General features: G+C 39.1%; 1 protein-coding gene across 3 annotated transcripts in view; it reads right to left on the minus strand.

Moving 5' to 3' along the window:
* Window positions 1-1,531: 1,531 nt before the first annotated feature.
* LOC124112660 (hemicentin-1-like) overlaps window positions 1,532-18,468 on the minus strand; it is a 38,984-nt gene continuing 22,047 nt past the window's right edge. For 2 of the 3 annotated variants that reach the window (XM_048386991.1, XM_048386990.1), the window contains 16 exons: window positions 17,896-18,153; window positions 16,756-17,013; window positions 16,093-16,350; window positions 15,430-15,687; window positions 14,305-14,562; window positions 13,642-13,899; window positions 12,526-12,783; window positions 11,392-11,649; window positions 10,578-10,835; window positions 9,917-10,174; window positions 9,254-9,511; window positions 8,129-8,386; window positions 7,468-7,725; window positions 6,700-6,733; window positions 6,236-6,273; window positions 1,532-5,204 (listed from right to left, as the gene is read on the minus strand). In XM_048386991.1, coding sequence (XP_048242948.1) covers window positions 5,146-5,204; window positions 6,236-6,273; window positions 6,700-6,733; window positions 7,468-7,725; window positions 8,129-8,386; window positions 9,254-9,511; window positions 9,917-10,174; window positions 10,578-10,835; window positions 11,392-11,649; window positions 12,526-12,783; window positions 13,642-13,899; window positions 14,305-14,562; window positions 15,430-15,687; window positions 16,093-16,350; window positions 16,756-17,013; window positions 17,896-18,153 — 3,485 coding nt within the window. In that variant the 3' untranslated portion in view covers window positions 1,532-5,145. The remainder of the gene's footprint in view (window positions 5,205-6,235; window positions 6,274-6,699; window positions 6,734-7,467; window positions 7,726-8,128; window positions 8,387-9,253; window positions 9,512-9,916; window positions 10,175-10,577; window positions 10,836-11,391; window positions 11,650-12,525; window positions 12,784-13,641; window positions 13,900-14,304; window positions 14,563-15,429; window positions 15,688-16,092; window positions 16,351-16,755; window positions 17,014-17,895; window positions 18,154-18,468) is intronic. The other variant, XM_048386992.1, reaches the window with a different exon arrangement.

Below are 18,468 nucleotides of genomic sequence, written 5' to 3' on the forward strand. Positions count from 1 at the left end.
AATTGTGTTCATGTTTTTTTGAAAATGTTCAGTCTGATAAATTCAGCTAAATCTACTTTATTTTGGTTTTCAATTTCAGCAAATTCTGAAGTTTGAAAGTACAGTAGCTATCACGTACGACAAACTGTAAACCTTGAAATAAAGTCACTAGCTATAGATGGGTCGCAACCATTCTATTTACATTGAATACGACTATATGTGAGTGAGTGAGTGAGTGACACTATGCTGCTTTTGCATATATCCAAGCATATCGCGGTTGTCTGTAAATAACCAGGAGTGGATGGTGATACACTGCTTGCCAAGACATTCATGACGTCTGGGCATGGTGGCACACAATCAACCAGGTCTCACTTTATGCCCCAACGCTATTCACATTGTCCGGGTCTTTCCAACACACCCGTTGAGGACCGCCATCGGTGGTAATTGATTACAAATAGAATATTCCACAACTTGTAGCAATATGAAAATGTATTATATGTGTTTCTTATTGAGGCGTGTTTGGAAATTCATTATGGTTGAGAATTTGTTGTTTTAACGGTGTTTATTTTATAAGGTTAGGCCATGTACAGTAGTTGTCTTTTAAGGATTTTACATTCTTTTTTTATAGGCTGAGCATGTAAAGAAATAATTAAATTCACCTTCATTGAATTGTGAATTACAAAAAGTACACACTCTCTGTCCCCGTAGACATGTTTCTACAGTCATTAGGTGCTTGGGACATATTCCAACCCGCAATCCATTCGGTAACAAATTGATACAAACAATAATGTGTATCGCAAATGGTTGTACGTCAGTGGTAAATTGTAATCTTATTATTGATCTGGAAGCCGTTCCAAAAAGCAATCTCAGCTCAAAGATGATCGTAACTTCCATACTTTAACATAGGTTTATGAAAGTCAAATCAGCAGTCCTTGGCGAGCACTCAGATTTCCCTCTTCCAAAATAGTACGATCGAGATCACGAAAGCCGACCGTTTTGATTCATTATCATACATACCAGTCGTGATAGAATAACGCCAATATTGCGTTATTACGTTTAGATGTCCATGTCATTAAGAAACATTATTTTGGAGAGAACTAGCTGACAAGACTTCATCCGCAAAGCGGAGTTTTACACAAGTTTGCACATCGCTTTTTCGAATCATACCTCATTGAACAGATACAAATACACACTCACTCCTCAAAATTAAATTCGCAGAGAGAAATATATACTGGGGCTTGACATGAATCAGGTGATTGTTTAATTTATGCACAAAATTAAGTACTACTACAAACCTTGCAGCCAATAGGCAGAGTGTAGCACGTTTGCTGTTTCATTCCTTCTTTGCCTTCGGCATGGAAGGGTAGTTTGCACACTGAATACACATGGATTTCGCTAAAAAGTCCTGTGTATGATGACACAGGTGAGGAGAAGGGAATTGTCTCGACCGTAATTGGGATTCCCGACATTCCGTACTGGTGAAAGCAGTCCACTTCAGCAGGCGTGGCTTATTTGTTTACATGCATTGGGAAAAGGACGCAATAACACGTGATGAGTTTAGCTCATAAGAATGCAGGAATTATAATGAGCACAAGGGAATTTATTCATTACAAGTTATTACAAATCTAACAAACAGAAAGAGGCAGTTGCCGTACATGACCTGACTTGTTTTTCCACCAAAGTATGGTTTGTATTCAACATGGTCACCAATTCCACGAGGTCCTGATTTACGGACTGTTGTTACTCTGCAGTTTTAATGCCTTTGGTTTGGACTTCATCACTTCCGTTGGTTTGACGAAATGAACACACTCGGACCGTAACTGTTTGTCCTTATGACGTCTGTGAGAAAGTATGATTCTCGACTCAATGCCCTTCAGAGGTAAGGTCGTATACTCAACTGTCCGATTTATGCGACGAAATGAGAAACATGTACAGATAAAAATGATAACTGTATTTGGTGGAATTTATTCATTTTTGTGGATCAATTGCACTCCGCAAGAAAACGTTCATCTTTGTGTTTCATGTTCATTGATGTACACAAATATTGATGTCAGCATTTGAATCATTAGAAAATCATTCTGAAGAAGTGTTTTGGATTGGAGAGACAAAATGACATTGTGTTGCTCATTGAGATAATCGAATAACAGAGCTGGACAAATTGGGATTTGACAAATAGGACCACTTGAAATTGTGTCCTTCATATGTAGCGTGACACTTCCATTTCATGTAATTTCCGTTTTAAGGACAAACTCCTGAATGTATTAGGGGTTAGATAATACGAATAATGAGATGTTTTTAAAAGAATGCACTGTTAGTTAAGTCTTTGCAGAACCAAAAAGAGCATAGCATTTCTAGCGGACCACTTAGGAACAAGAACCACTGAAATGCACATGTGAAACTTATGAAAAGTTATTATACTCGATCACCATGCACGTGTGTTAAGTTGATATAACCGACATCTAAAACGTTATTATATAGACCATTTAATAGCTAGAAATCAACACACGTCTATATTCCATTACTGAATCCAACTGTCCTAACGGTCTGACTGTCCTCCCATTTATTCTATCGCCCTTCGTCCGACATATTCGTATTTCATTCATTTAGAATTAATTCAATACACTGCCCGTACGCGTATCATGACACAAGTTACCCCTTATACTACAATATATTACACATAACCTTCCATCACTTGATATACTCCATACACTGCCCGTACGCGTATCATGACACAAGTTACCCCTTATACTACAATTTATTATACAGAACCTGCCATCACTTGATATACTCCATACACTGCCCGTACGCGTATCATGACACAAGTTACCCCTTATACTACAATATGTTATACAGAACCTGCCATCACTTGATATACTCCATACACTGTCCGTACGCGTATCATGACACAAGTTACCCCTTATACTACAATATGTTATACAGAACCTGCCATCACTTGATATACTCCATACACTGCCCGTACGCGTATCATGACACAAGTTACCCCTTATACTACAATATGTTATACAGAACCTGCCATCACTTGATATACTCCATACACTGCCCGTACGCGTATCATGACACAAGTTACCCTTTATACTACAATATATTATACAGAACCTGCCATCACTTGATATACTCCATACACTGCCCGTACGCGTATTATGACACAAGTTACCCCTTATACTACAATTTATTATACAGCACCTGCCATCACTTGATATACTCAATACACTGCCCGTACACGTATCATGACACAAGTTACCCCTTATACTACAATATATTATACAGCACCTTCCATCACTTGATATACTCCATACACTGCCCGTACGCGTATCATGACACAAGCTACCCCTTATACTAGAATATATCATAAAGCACCTTCCATCACTTGATATACTCCATACACTGCCCGTACGCGTATCATGACACAAGTTACCCCTTATACTACAATATATTATACAGAACCTGCCATCACTTGATATACTCCATACACTGCCCGTACGCGTATCATGACACAAGTTACCCCTTATACTACAATTTATTATACAGAACCTGCCATCACTTGATATACTCCATACACAGCCCGTACACGTATCATGACACAAGTTACCCCATTATACTACAATAATAATACAGCACCTGCCATCATTTGATATACTCTATACACTGCCCGTACACGTATCATGACACAAGTTACCCCTTATACTACAATATATAATACAGCACCTTCCATCACTTGATATACTCCATACACTGCCCGTACACGTATCATGACACAAGTTACCCCTTATACTAGAATATATTATAAAGCACCCTCCATCACGTTATATACTCCTTACACTGCCCGTACACGTATCATGACACAAGTTACCCCTTATACTACAATATATAATACAGCACCTTCCATCACTTGATATACTCCATACACTGCCCGTACGCGTATCATGACACAAGTTACCCCTTATACTACAATATGTTATACAGAACCTGCCATCACTTGATATACTCCATACACTGCCCGTACGCGTATCATGACACAAGTTACCCCTTATACTACAATATGTTATACAGAACCTGCCATCACTTGATATACTCCATACACTGCCCGTACGCGTATCATGACACAAGTTACCCCTTATACTACAATTTATTATACAGAACCTGCCATCACTTGATATACTCCATACACTGCCCGTACGCGTATCATGACACAAGTTACCCTTATACTACAATATATAATACAGCACCTTCCATCACTTGATATACTCCATACACTGTCCGTACACGTATCATGACACAAGTTACCCCTTATACTTCAATTTATTATACAGCACCTTCCATCACTTGATATACTCCATACACTGCCCGTACGCGTATCATGACACAAGCTACCCCTTATACTACAATTTATTATACAGCACCTTCCATCACTTGATATACTCCATACAATTCCCGTACACGTATCATGACACAAGTTACCCCTTATACTACAATATATTATACAGAACCTGCCATCACTTGATATACTCCATACACTGCCCGTACACGTATCATGACACAAGTTACCCCCTTATACTACAATATATTATACAGCACCTTCCATCACTTGATATACTCCATACAATTCCCGTACACGTATCATGACACAAGTTACCCCTTATACTACAATATATCATAAAGCACCCTCCATCACGTTATATACTCCATACACTGTCCGTACACGTATCATGACACAAGCTACCCCTTATACTACAATATATAATACAGCACCCTCCATCACGTTATATACTCCATACACTGCCCGTACACGTATCATGACACAAGTTACCCCTTATACTAGAATATATCATAAAGCACCCTCCATCACGTTATATACTCCATACACTGCCCGTACACGTATCATGACACAAGCTACCCCTTATACTACAATATATCATAAAGCACCCTCCATCACGTTATATACTTTCAGTCAACAATACACATCATCACCAGCATGAGAGCCCTTAACACAATCTTAAAATATCAACAACGTACAGAAAATACACCAAAGACAAAGCAGTAAAGTACTTGGGATTTAAACTAGTTGTTCAGAATAGATGGCAAAGCAGGCATCTGTCTTCAGCTGATATTGATTGTAAATAACCAGGAAGAATCCATCAATGGACACTAATCCTCACAGCTCTGTTTGGTGACATCGCAGCTCTTGGTGTTCACGTCAACAGAATCTGGAGAAAAGTTAACGAAAGTATTAACACCATCAATATCATTTGTGTTTGAGTGAACATTTATTTTATGAACCAAGTTGGTTAGGTATGTGACAACTGCTCCATGTCCAAACGCCCTGCATCGCTGGAGAAATCAACATATGTCACGGCATATATGTATAGAAACATATTTATAAATGTTCCACACTTACATACACGTAGAGAAAACATTAATACTGTTTACGTTTTGGAATTGAGAAGGGTGAAGTATATTTTGTTCACACTGTCTTCAGCAGTGATACATTGTTAAAGTACTGACACAAACCTATTTTAAATATTCTCCTCCACCCTTTGTCTAACTATCGTTAAAGGTATCGTGACTTTGTTTTGTAATTTAATACCAGTGGTAACGAATATATGTACGGCCATGTTTTTGCTGGTATTAACGTTGCATGGAGCATGGCACATTTATATTTATGTATGGAATCACAGTTTTAATACTGCATACACAATGTCCACCTGAGAGATCTCTGATGTCAATGTTTCAATACTGAAAATATTTAAGTATTTAGTTGAAAAGAATGGTTTTAGAATATGTAAAATCATATGCAGGTGACAGGTCAGCGTTGGTTCCTGACTTTGACTCTTCAGCCTATTGAAAACAGCTTTCATATTTTGATTCTCGATGTGTTATGCTGACGCGTTTGGTTGTATGAAATAGACGTTCGATATCTCAGAGTTGGAAACTAGGGTTTTCTCCTATCTTCTATGTAATAAGGTTCTCTCTTCGCAAACGCAGTGCCGTGTCAGCCATCATGGAGTTATTGAGGCATAGAGAAGTTGGCGCAATTTTACAGACAGGACACACTCATTTAGATACATCCATCCTTCATCCTGCGTCCTACACGTATCAGTAGATTGATTTAATTTAATTCGCTGCTGAAAGTACTTATGTAGGTAAAAACATAGTTGAACATGTAAGAACTATGATTCAATGAAACACTGAAGTTGATGTATATGAACGACTGGGCAAGATTGAAACTTGTACTTACCATGCTCGAATGGACTGGGCCGAGGCATGAACGAATTCCTTGATGTTGGAAATAAATAAAAGGTTTTACTGGTTATCGAACAAACCTATGCGAAGCATCAGTGAAATTGAATACTTATACGTAGTTGTTTTGTTTTTTTCTTGTTGCACTGCACTCAGCAATATTCCAGCTATATGAGGGCGGTCTGTAAAAACATCGAGTCTGGACCAGACAATCCAGTGATTGAAATCATTAGCGTCGATCTACGCTATTGGAATACGATGACATGCATCAACAAGTCAGCGAGCCTGACCACCCGGTCCCGTTAGTCGCCTCTTACGACAAGCATAGTCGCCTCTTACGGCAAGAATGGATTGCTGAAGACCTATTCTACCCCGGATCTTCACAGGTTACTTAAGCAATTGGGATACAATGACATGCACTGACCCAGATTTCCAGAAGGACAACTGCTACGTTATACTTACATAGGTAGGTTTGTAGGTTCCTCTCCACCTACAACTTGACATAATAATAAAATATTGTCTTAATTACAATAGGAAAGGACGTTCGACAACAAGCAAATAAAATATAAAACAGTATGTAAACCTACAGTAATTTACAACAAGTAATATATAGTAATATATGATGAAATAAGGTCATACATGATAATCTTTATGGCGGGTGGGGGTAGAAGAAGGTAGGTCGGGGTACAGGGTGAGGCGTAGTTTTGGGGCTAGGATTAGGGGAAAAGCAGTTTCCATGTTGCCATTCCACAGACCAGAAATAAGTCACTATCAGTAGAAGTAAATTACTTAAAATTATTTTTTTTGGTAAATTTATCACAATGACTCCCTCCCTTCTTGGATTAACTGAGGCCATGAACATATTTGAAATTTAATTTCTTTATAAATCGACCTAACGACCTCAATTGTTAGACTGAAAATCCGTAACCCCAAAAATATCAGACCTAAACATTCTCAAATACATACCCAAATGTTTCGACATTACTATAATCTTAATTTGAACCAAATGAAAGTTTGTTATTGGTTCATTAATCCAGTTACTCTTATAGTTAATATATAGTGATTGGTCCTAATTTACAAATTACTCATTAAATAAAGTTCTGCAAACCAAGAGCAGTGTTCATTATGGCGATGGTTACACATAGGACATTGCAAATAAGCTTAACACGATTGAACATATCACAATTTCCCCGTCTATGCCTCGAAAAGAAGTAAACGATATATGCTTACATAGTATGGTCACGTTGACGGAGGCAGAGTCTGATCCTACTGTGTTTCTGACAGTACAGGTGTACGCCCCTCCCTGACTCCTACTGATGCTGCTTCTTGTCAGTACAGCTCTTCTACCGACAGATGACCCTCCATGTGACCAACTGTAGGTTGTTGCAGAAGGGTTGCCATGTGTTGTATATGAACTACAGTCCAGTCTTAAAGTAGCTGACTCAGTCACTTGGAACGTTGATGGGAGGCCAGATATTTCAGGTGAATCTACAAGCAAGAAGTGTTAACGACAGTGCTCAAGACCCATTTCGATTGACGGATGCAAAGATTTTCCTGTTTTTCAAATGCTTCCAATCTTTTAAGTAAAAAATACGTTTCTATTGAAACAAAGTGTTTGTGCTTGTATTGGTGTGTTTCGACATTACTATAATCTTAATTTGAACCAAATTAAAGTTTGTCATTGGTCCATTAATCCAGTTCCTCTTATAGTTAATATATAGTGATTGGTCCTAATTTACAAATTACTCATTAAATAATGTTGTGCAAACCAAGAGCAGTGTTCATTATGGCGATGGTTACACATGGGACATTGCAAATAAGCTTAACACGATTGAACATATCACAATTTCCCCGTCTATGCCTCGAAAAGAAGTAAACGAAATATGCTTACATAGTATGGTTACGTTGACGGAGGCAGAGTCTGATCCTACTGTGTTTCTGACAGTACAGGTGTACGCCCCTCCCTGACTCCTACTGATGCTGCTTCTTGTCAGTACAGCTCCTCTACCGACAGATGACCCTCCATGTGACCAACTGTAGGTTGCTGCTTGTGGGTTGCCCTGTCTTGTATATGAACTACAGTCCAGTCTTAAAGTAGCTGACTCATTCACTTGGTACGTGGATGGGAGGCCAGATATTTCAGGTGAATCTACAAGCAAGAAGATTCATCAATACTGGTCCATAACCAATTATATCTATGGATGCAAGGATGTCCAAGTCTTTCAAATGCATCAACTCTTTACTATGACATACTTTCCTACTGCTCCTTTCTGTTTATTTAACATATCTTCACGAATGTGAAAATTATCTCCGGGATTCCCTAAGTATAGGATATAAACCGCCTGTGCGGGCTATCTGTGAATATATTGCAGTCCGGCAAAGGAAAAGCCCGCAGGCCGTAGGCCCAACGGATGTCCCTGCACTGGAGTGCATTATTTTCATTGATAGCCATAGGAGAAGGTTTATATCTGACTTATAAACCGACAGATATGAAGATGCATTTTTGTTTAATTGACATTACTTTAATTCTGAAATTTCAATTGTAGCACTCGAAAGTTCTCAGTCAAAAGCGCACAGCTCGAGAATCCCGTGGGCAGAGGGATTTTCGGAGAAAAGAACAACCTGCTGTAACAATGGTAATGCATCACTGGAGGTTTATAAGATGTGTGTGTGTAGTTGCGCTGCTTCAGAGACTGGATACGTGAAAATGGCAGTTAAACATAAGTTTATATTAAGTTATAGGTGTTTTAGGTGTCTTAGGTTCGTTTACAAATCAACATGCGTTCAAATATTCAACAATTTCAAACAATAATTGTTATATGTTTTGTTAATACAGTTTCGATTAGAATATATAACGATTAATCACAACTTAGAAATTACTTAGTAATAAATGGTGTTCAAACCAAGAGCGTTGTTCATAATGATGATGCTTACACAGATAACATTACAAATACGTTTGGAACTATAACAATTTCCTCTGCCATGCCTGGAAAAGAAGTAAACAAAATTTGCTTACATCTTACGTCTACGTTGACGGAGGCAGAATCTGATCCTACTGTGTTTCTGGCAGTACAGGTGTACGCCCCTCCCTGACTCCTACTGATGCTGCTTCTTGTCAGTACAGCTCTTCTACTGACAGTTGACCCTCCATGTGACCAACTGTAGGTTGTTGCAGAAGGGTAGCCATGTGTTGTATATGAACTACAGTCCAGTCTTAAAGTAGCTGACTCAGTCACTTGGTATGTTGATGGGAGGCCAGATATGGCAGGTGAATCTTCAAGCAAGAGGCGTTAACAACAGAGTTCAAGAACCATTCCGATTTATGGATGCAAAGATGTTCCTGTTTTTCAAATGCGTCCAATCTTTATAGTGAAAAATACGTTTCTCTTGAGACAAAATGGGTTTGGGTTTGTATGGGTGTGTTTTGACATTACTATAATCTTAATTTGAACCAAATGAAAGTTTGTTATTGGTTCATTAATCCAGTTACTCTTATAGTTAATATATGGTGATTGGTCCTAATTTACAAATTACTCATTAAATAAAGTTCTGCAAACCAAGAGCAGTGTTCATTATGGCGATGGTTACACATAGGACATTGCAAATAAGCTTAACACGATTGAACATATCACAATTTCCCCGTCTATGCCTCGAAAAGAAGTACACAATATATGCTTACATAGTATGGTCACGTTGACGGAGGCAGAGTCTGATCCTACAGTGTTTCTGACAGTACAGGTGTACGCCCCTCCCTGACTCCTACTGATGCTGCTTCTTGTCAGTACAGCTCTTCTACCGACAGATGACCCCCCATGTGACCAACTGTAGGTTGTTGCAGAAGGGTTGCCATGTGTTGTATATGAACTACAGTCCAGTCTTAAAGTAGCTGACTCAGTCACTTGGAACGTTGATGGGAGGCCAGATATTTCAGGTGAATCTACAAGCAAGAAGTGTTAACGACAGTGCTCAAGACCCATTTCGATTGACGGATGCAAAGATTTTCCTGTTTTTCAAATGCTTCCAATCTTTTAAGTAAAAAATACGTTTCTATTGAAACAAAGTGTTTGTGCTTGTATTGGTGTGTTTCGACATTACTATAATCTTAATTTGAACCAAATTAAAGTTTGTCATTGGTCCATTAATCCAGTTCCTCTTATAGTTAATATATAGTGATTGGTCCTAATTTACAAATTACTCATTAAATAATGTTGTGCAAACCAAGAGCAGTGTTCATTATGGCGATGGTTACACATGGGACATTGCAAATAAGCTTAACACGATTGAACATATCACAATTTCCCCGTCTATGCCTCGAAAAGAAGTAAACGAAATATGCTTACATAGTATGGTTACGTTGACGGAGGCAGAGTCTGATCCTACTGTGTTTCTGACAGTACAGGTGTACGCCCCTCCCTGACTCCTACTGATGCTGCTTCTTGTCAGTACAGCTCCTCTACCGACAGATGACCCTCCATGTGACCAACTGTAGGTTGCTGCTTGTGGGTTGCCCTGTCTTGTATATGAACTACAGTCCAGTCTTAAAGTAGCTGACTCATTCACTTGGTACGTGGATGGGAGGCCAGATATTTCAGGTGAATCTACAAGCAAGAAGATTCATCAATACTGGTCCATAACCAATTATATCTATGGATGCAAGGACGTCCAAGTCTTTCAAATGCATCAACTCTTTACTATGACATACTTTCCTACTGCTCCTTTCTGTTTATTTAACATATCTTCACGAATGTGAAAATTATCTCCGGGATTCCCTAAGTATAGGATATAAACCGCCTGTGCGGGCTATCTGTGAATATATTGCAGTCCGGCAATGCTTCCAATCTTTTAAGTAAAAAATACGTTTCTATTGAAACAAAGTGTTTGTGCTTGTATTGGTGTGTTTCGACATTACTATAATCTTAATTTGAACCAAATTAAAGTTTGTCATTGGTCCATTAATCCAGTTCCTCTTATAGTTAATATATAGTGATTGGTCCTAATTTACAAATTACTCATTAAATAATGTTGTGCAAACCAAGAGCAGTGTTCATTATGGCGATGGTTACACATGGGACATTGCAAATAAGCTTAACACGATTGAACATATCACAATTTCCCCGTCTATGCCTCGAAAAGAAGTAAACGAAATATGCTTACATAGTATGGTTACGTTGACGGAGGCAGAGTCTGATCCTACTGTGTTTCTGACAGTACAGGTGTACGCCCCTCCCTGACTCCTACTGATGCTGCTTCTTGTCAGTACAGCTCCTCTACCGACAGATGACCCTCCATGTGACCAACTGTAGGTTGCTGCTTGTGGGTTGCCCTGTCTTGTATATGAACTACAGTCCAGTCTTAAAGTAGCTGACTCATTCACTTGGTACGTGGATGGGAGGCCAGATATTTCAGGTGAATCTACAAGCAAGAAGATTCATCAATACTGGTCCATAACCAATTATATCTATGGATGCAAGGATGTCCAAGTCTTTCAAATGCATCAACTCTTTACTATGACATACTTTCCTACTGCTCCTTTCTGTTTATTTAACATATCTTCACGAATGTGAAAATTATCTCCGGGATTCCCTAAGTATAGGATATAAACCGCCTGTGCGGGCTATCTGTGAATATATTGCAGTCCGGCAAAGGAAAAGTCCGCAGGCCGTAGGCCCAACGGATGTCCCTGCGCTGGAGCGCATTATTTTCACGGATAGCCATAGGAGAAGGTTTATATCTGACTTATAAACCGACAGATATGAAGATGCATTTTTGTTTAATTGACATTACTTTAATTCTGAAATTTCAATTGTAGCACTCGAAAGTTCTCAGTCAAAAGCGCACAGCTCGAGAATCCCGTGGGCAGAGGGATTTTCGGAGAAAAGAACAACCTGCTGTAACAATGGTAATGCATCACTGGAGGTTTATAAGATGTGTGTGTGTAGTTGCGCTGCTTCAGAGACTGGATACGTGAAAATGGCAGTTAAACATAAGTTTCTATTAAGTTATAGGTGTTTTAGGTGTCTTAGGTTCGTTTACAAATCAACATGCGTTCAAATATTCAACAAATTCAAACAATAACTGTTATATGTTTTGTTAATACAGTTTCGATTAGAATATATAACGATTAATCATAATTTAGAAATTACTTATTAATAAATGGTGTTCAAACCAAGAGCAGTGTTCATTATGGCGATGGTTACACTTAGGACATTGCAAATAAGCTTAACACGATTGAACATATCACAATTTCCTCGTCTTTGCCTCGAAAAGAAGTAAACGAAATATGCTTACATAGTATGGTCACGTTGACGGAGGCAGAGTCCGATCCTACTGTGTTTCTGACAGTACAGGTGTACGCCCCTCCCTGACTCCTACTGATGCTGCTTCTTGTCAGTACAGCTCCTCTACCGACAGTTGACCCTCCATGTGACCAAGTGTAGGATGTTGCAGAAGGATTGCCCTGTGTTGTATATGAACTACAGTCCAGCCTTAAAGTGGCTGACTCAGTCACTTGGTACGTGGATGGGAGGCCAGATATTTCAGGTGAATCTACAAGCAAGAAGATTCATCAATACTGGTTCAGAACCAATTATATCTATGGATGCAAGGATGTTCAAGTCTTTCAAATGCATCAACTCTTTACTATGACATACCGGTCCTTTCTGTTTAATTAACATACCTCACGAATGTGAAAATTATCTCCGGGATTCCCAAAGTATAAGATATAAACCGCCTCCGTGGGCTATCCGTGAAAATAATGCAGTCCGGCAAAGGAAAAGTCCGCAGGCCGTAGGCCCAACGGATGTTCCTGCGCTGGAGTGCATTATTTTCACGGATAGCCATAGGAGAAGGTTTATATCTGACTTATAAACCGAAGGATATGAAGATGCATTTTTGTTTAATTGACATTACTTTAATTCTGAAATTTCAATTGTAGCACTCGAAAGTTCTCAGTCAAAAGCGCACAGCTCGAGAATCCCGTGGGCAGAGGGATTTTCGGAGAAAAGAACAACCTGCTGTAACAATGGTAATGCATCACTGGAGGTTTATAAGATGTGTGTGTGTAGTTGCGCTGCTTCATAGACTAGATACGTGAAAATGGCAGTTAAACATAAGTTTCTATTAAGTTATAGGTGTTTTAGGTGTCTTAGGTTCGTTTACAAATCAACATGCGTTCAAATATTCAACAAATTCAAACAATAATTGTTATATGTTTTGTTAATACAGATTCGATTAGAATATATAACGATTAATCATAACTTAGAAATTACTTATTAATAAATGGTGTTCAAACCAAGAGCGTTGTTCATAATGATGATGCTTACACAGTTCACATTACAAATACGTTTGGAACTATAACAATTTCCTCTGCCATGCCTGGAAGAGAAGTAAACAAAATTTGCTTACATCTTACGTCTACGTTGACGGAGGCAGATTCTGATCCTACTGTGTTTCTGGCAGTACAGGTGTACGCCCCTCCCTGACTCCTACTGATGCTGCTTCTTGTCAGTACAGCTCTTCTACCGACAGATGACCCTCCATGTGACCAACTGTAGGTTGTTGCAGATGGGTTGCCATTTGTTGTGTGTGAACTACAGTCCAGTCTTAAAGTAGTTGACTCAGTCACTTGGTACGTGGATGGGAGGCCAGATATGTCAGGTGAATCTACAAGCAAGAAGTGTTAACAACAGTGCTCAAGACCATTTTTTGATTTACAGGTGCAAGATGTTCCTGTTTTTCAAATGCTTCCAATCTTTATAGTGAAAAATACGTTTCTACTGAGACAGAGTGTGTTTGGGCTTGTATGGGTGTGTTTCGACATTAACACAATCTTAATTTGAACCAAATGAAAGTTTGTTTTTGGTTCAATTATCCAGTTACTCTTATAGGTAATATATAATGATTGGTCCTAATTTACAAATTACTCATTAGATAATGTTGTGCAAACCAAGAGCAGTGTTCATTATGGCGATGGTTACCCATAGGACATTGCAAATAAGCTCAACACGATTGAACTTATCACAATTTCCTCGTCTATGCCTCGAAAAGAAGTAAACGAAATATGCTTACATAGTATGGTCACGTTGACGGAGGCAGAGTCTGATCCTACTGTGTTCCTGACAGTACAGGTGTACGCCCCTCCCTGACTCCTACTGATGCTGCTTCTTGTCAGTACAGCTCTTCTACCGACAGATGACCCTCCACGTGACCAACTGTAGGTTGTTGCAGAAGGGTTGCCATGTGTTGTATATGAACTACAGTCCAGTCTTAAAGTGGCTGACTCAGTCACTTGGTACGTGGATGGGAGGCCAGATATATCAGGTGAATCTACAAGCAAGAAGATGCATCAATACTGGTCCAGAACCAATTATATCTATGGATGCAAGGACGTCCAAGTCTTTCAAATGCATCAACTCTTTACTATGACATACTTTCCTACTGCTCCTTTCTGTTTAATTAACATATCTTCACGAATGTGAAAATTATCTACAGGATTCCCTAAGTATAGGATATAAAAGGCCTGTGCGGGCTATCTGTGAAAATAATGCAGTCCGGCAAAGGAAAAGCCCGCAGGCTGTAGGCCCAACGGATGTTCCTTGCGCTGGAGTGCATTATTTTCACGGATAGCCATACGAGAAAGTTTATATCGGACTTAAAAACCGACAGATATGAAGATGCATTTTTGTTTAATTGACATACTTTAATTCTGAAATTTCAATTGTAGCACTCGAAAGTTCTCAGTCAAAAGCGCACAGCTCGAGAATCCCGTGGGCAGAGGGATTTTCGGAGAAAAGAACAACCTGCTGTAACAATGGTAATGCATCACTGGAGGTTTATAAGATGTGTGTGTGTAGTTGCGCTGCTTCATAGACTGGATACGTGAAAATGGCAGTTAAACATAAGTTTCTATTAAGTTATAGGTGTTTTAGGTGTCTTAGGTTCGTTTACAAATCAACATGCGTTCAAATATTCAACAAATTCAAACAATAATTGTTATGTGTTTTGTTCATACAGTTTCGATTAGAATATATAACGATTAATCACAACTTAGAAATTACTTATTAATAAATGATGTTCAAACCAAGAGCGTTTTTCATAATGATGATGCTTACACAGATAACATTACAAATACGTTTGGAACTATAACAATTTCCTCTGACATGCCTGGAAAAGAAGTAAACAAAATTTGCTTACATCTTATGTCTACGTTGACGGAGGCAGAGTCTGATCCTACTGTGTTTCTGGCAGTACAGGTGTACGCCCCTCCCCGACTTCTACTGATGCTGCTTCTTGTCAGTACAGCTCCTCTACTGACAGTTGACCCTCCATGTGACCAACTGTAGGTTGTTGCAGATGGGTTGCCATTTGTTGTGTGTGAACTACAGTCCAGTCTTAAAGTAGCTGACTCAGTCACTTGGTACGTGGATGGGAGGCCAGATATGGCAGGTGAATCTACAAGCAAGAAGTGTTAACAACAGTGCCCAAGACCCATTTCGATTCACAGATGCAAAGATGTTCCTGTTTTTCAAATGCTTCCAATCTTTATAGTGAAAAATACGTTTCTACTGAGACAGAGTGTGTTTGGGCTTGTTTGGGTGTGTTTCGACATTAACACAATCGTTATTTGAACCAAATGAAAGTTTGTTTTTGGTTCAATTATCCAGTTACTCTTATAGGTAATATATAATGATTGGTCCTAATTTACAAATTACTCATTAGAAAATGTTGTGCAAACCAAGTGCAGTGTTCATTATGGCGATGGTTACACATGGGACATTGCAAATAAGCTTAACACGATTGAACATATCACAATTTCCTCTTCTATGCCTCGAAAAGAGGTAAACGAAATATGCTTACATAGTATTGTTACGTTGACGGAGGCGATGTCTGATCCTACTGTGTTACTGGCAGTACAGGTGTATTCCCCTCCCTGACTCCTACTGATGCTGATTCTTGTCAGTACAGCTCCTCTCCCGACAGATGACCCTCCATGTGACCAACTGTAGGTTGTTGCAGAAGGGTAGCCATGTGTTGTATATGAACTACAGTCCAGTGTTAAAGTAGCTGACTCAGTCACTTGGTATGTTGATGGGAGGCCAGATATGGCAGGTGAATCTTCAAGCAAGAGGCGTTAACAACAGAGTTCAAGAACCATTCCGATTTATGGATGCAAAGATGTTCCTGTTTTTCAAATGCGTCCAATCTTTATAGTGAAAAATACGTTTCTCTTGAGACAAAATGGGTTTGGGCTTGTATGGGTGTGTTTTTACATTACCATAATCTTAATTTGAACCAAATGAAAGTTTGTTATTGGTTCATTAATCCAGTTACTCTTATAGTTAATATATGGTGAAGGGTCCTAATTTAAAAATTACTTATTAAATAAAGTTCTGCAAACCAAGAGCAGTGTTCATTATTGCGATGATTACACATAGGACATTGCAAATAAGCTTAACACGATTTAACATATCACAATTTCCCCGTCTTTGCCTCGAAAAGAAGTAAACAATATATGCTTACATAGTATGGTCACGTTGACGGAGGCAGAGTCTGATCCTACTGTGTTTCTGACAATACAGGTGTACGCCCCTCCCTGACTCCTACTGATGCTGCTTCTTGTCAGTACAGCTCTTCTACCGACAGATGACCCTCCATGTGACCAACTGTAGGTTGCTGCTTGTGGGTTGCCCTGTGTTGTATATGAACTACAGTCCAGTCTTAAAGTAGCTGACTCAATCACTTGGTACGTGGATGGGAGGCCAGATATTTCAGGTGAATCTACAAGCAAGAAGATGCATCAATACTGGTCCATAACCAATTATATCTATGGATGCAAGGATGTCCAAGTCTTTCAAATGCATCAACTCTTTACTATGACATACTTTCCTACTGCTCCTTTATGTTTAATTAACATATCTTCACGAATGTGAAAATTATCTCCTGGATTCCCTAAGTATAGGATATAAACCGCCTCCGTGCGGGCTATCCGTGAAAATATTGCAGTCCGGCAAAGGAAAAGCCCGCAGGCCGTAGGTCCAACATATGTTCCTGCGCTGGAGTGCATTATTTTCACAGATAGCCATAGGAGAAGGTTTATATCTGACTTATAAACCGACAGATATGAAGATGCATTTTTGTTTAATTGACATTACTTTAATTCTGAAATTTCAATTGTAGCACTCGAAAGTTCTCAATCAAAAGTGCACAGCTCGAAAATCCCGTTGGCAGAGGGATTTTCGGAGAAAAGAACAACCTGCTGTAACAATGGTAATGCATCACTGGAGGTTTATAAGATGTGTGTGTGTGTGTAGTTGCGCTGCTTCAGAGACTGGATACGTGAAAATGGCAGTTAAACATAAGTTTCTATTAAGTTATAGGTGTTTTAGGTGTCTTAGGTTCGTTTACAAATCAACATGCGTTCAAATATTCAACAATTTCAAACAATAATTGTTATATGTTTTGTTAATACAGTTTCGATTAGAATATATAACGATTAATCACAACTTAGAAATTACTTATTAATAAATGGTGTTCAAACCAAGAGCAGTGTTCATTATGGCGATGGTTACACATAGGACATTGCAAATAAGCTTAACACGATTGAACATATCACAATTTCCTCGTCTATGCCTCGAAAAGAAGTAAACGAAATATGCTTACATAGTATGGTCACGTTGACGGAGGCAGAGTCCGATCCTACTGTGTTTCTGACAGTACAGGTGTACGCCCCTCCCTGACTCCTACTGATGCTGCTTCTTGTCAGTACAGCTCCTCTACCGACAGTTGACCCTCCATGTGACCAAGTGTAGGATGTTGCAGAAGGATTGCCCTGTGTTGTATATGAACTACAGTCCAGCCTTAAAGTGGCTGACTCAGTCACTTGGTACGTGGATGGGAGGCCAGATATTTCAGGTGAATCTACAAGCAAGAAGATTCATCAATACTGGTTCAGAACCAATTATATCTATGGATGCAAGGATGTTCAAGTCTTTCAAATGCATCAACTCTTTACTATGACATACCGGTCCTTTCTGTCTAATTAACATACCTCACGAATGTGAAAATTATCTCCTGGATTCCCTAAGTATAGGATATAAACCGCCTCCGTGGGCTATCCGTGAAAATAATGCAGTCCGGCAAAGGAAAAGTCCGCAAGCCGTAGGCCCAACATATGTTCCTGCGTTGGAGTGCCTTATTTTCATGGATAGCCATAGGAGAAGGTTTATATCTGAC

This window comes from Haliotis rufescens, unplaced genomic scaffold (genome assembly GCF_023055435.1).
Source record: "Haliotis rufescens isolate VD_foot unplaced genomic scaffold, xgHalRufe1.0.p SCAF_63, whole genome shotgun sequence".
Lineage (NCBI taxonomy): Eukaryota > Metazoa > Mollusca > Gastropoda > Lepetellida > Haliotidae > Haliotis > Haliotis rufescens.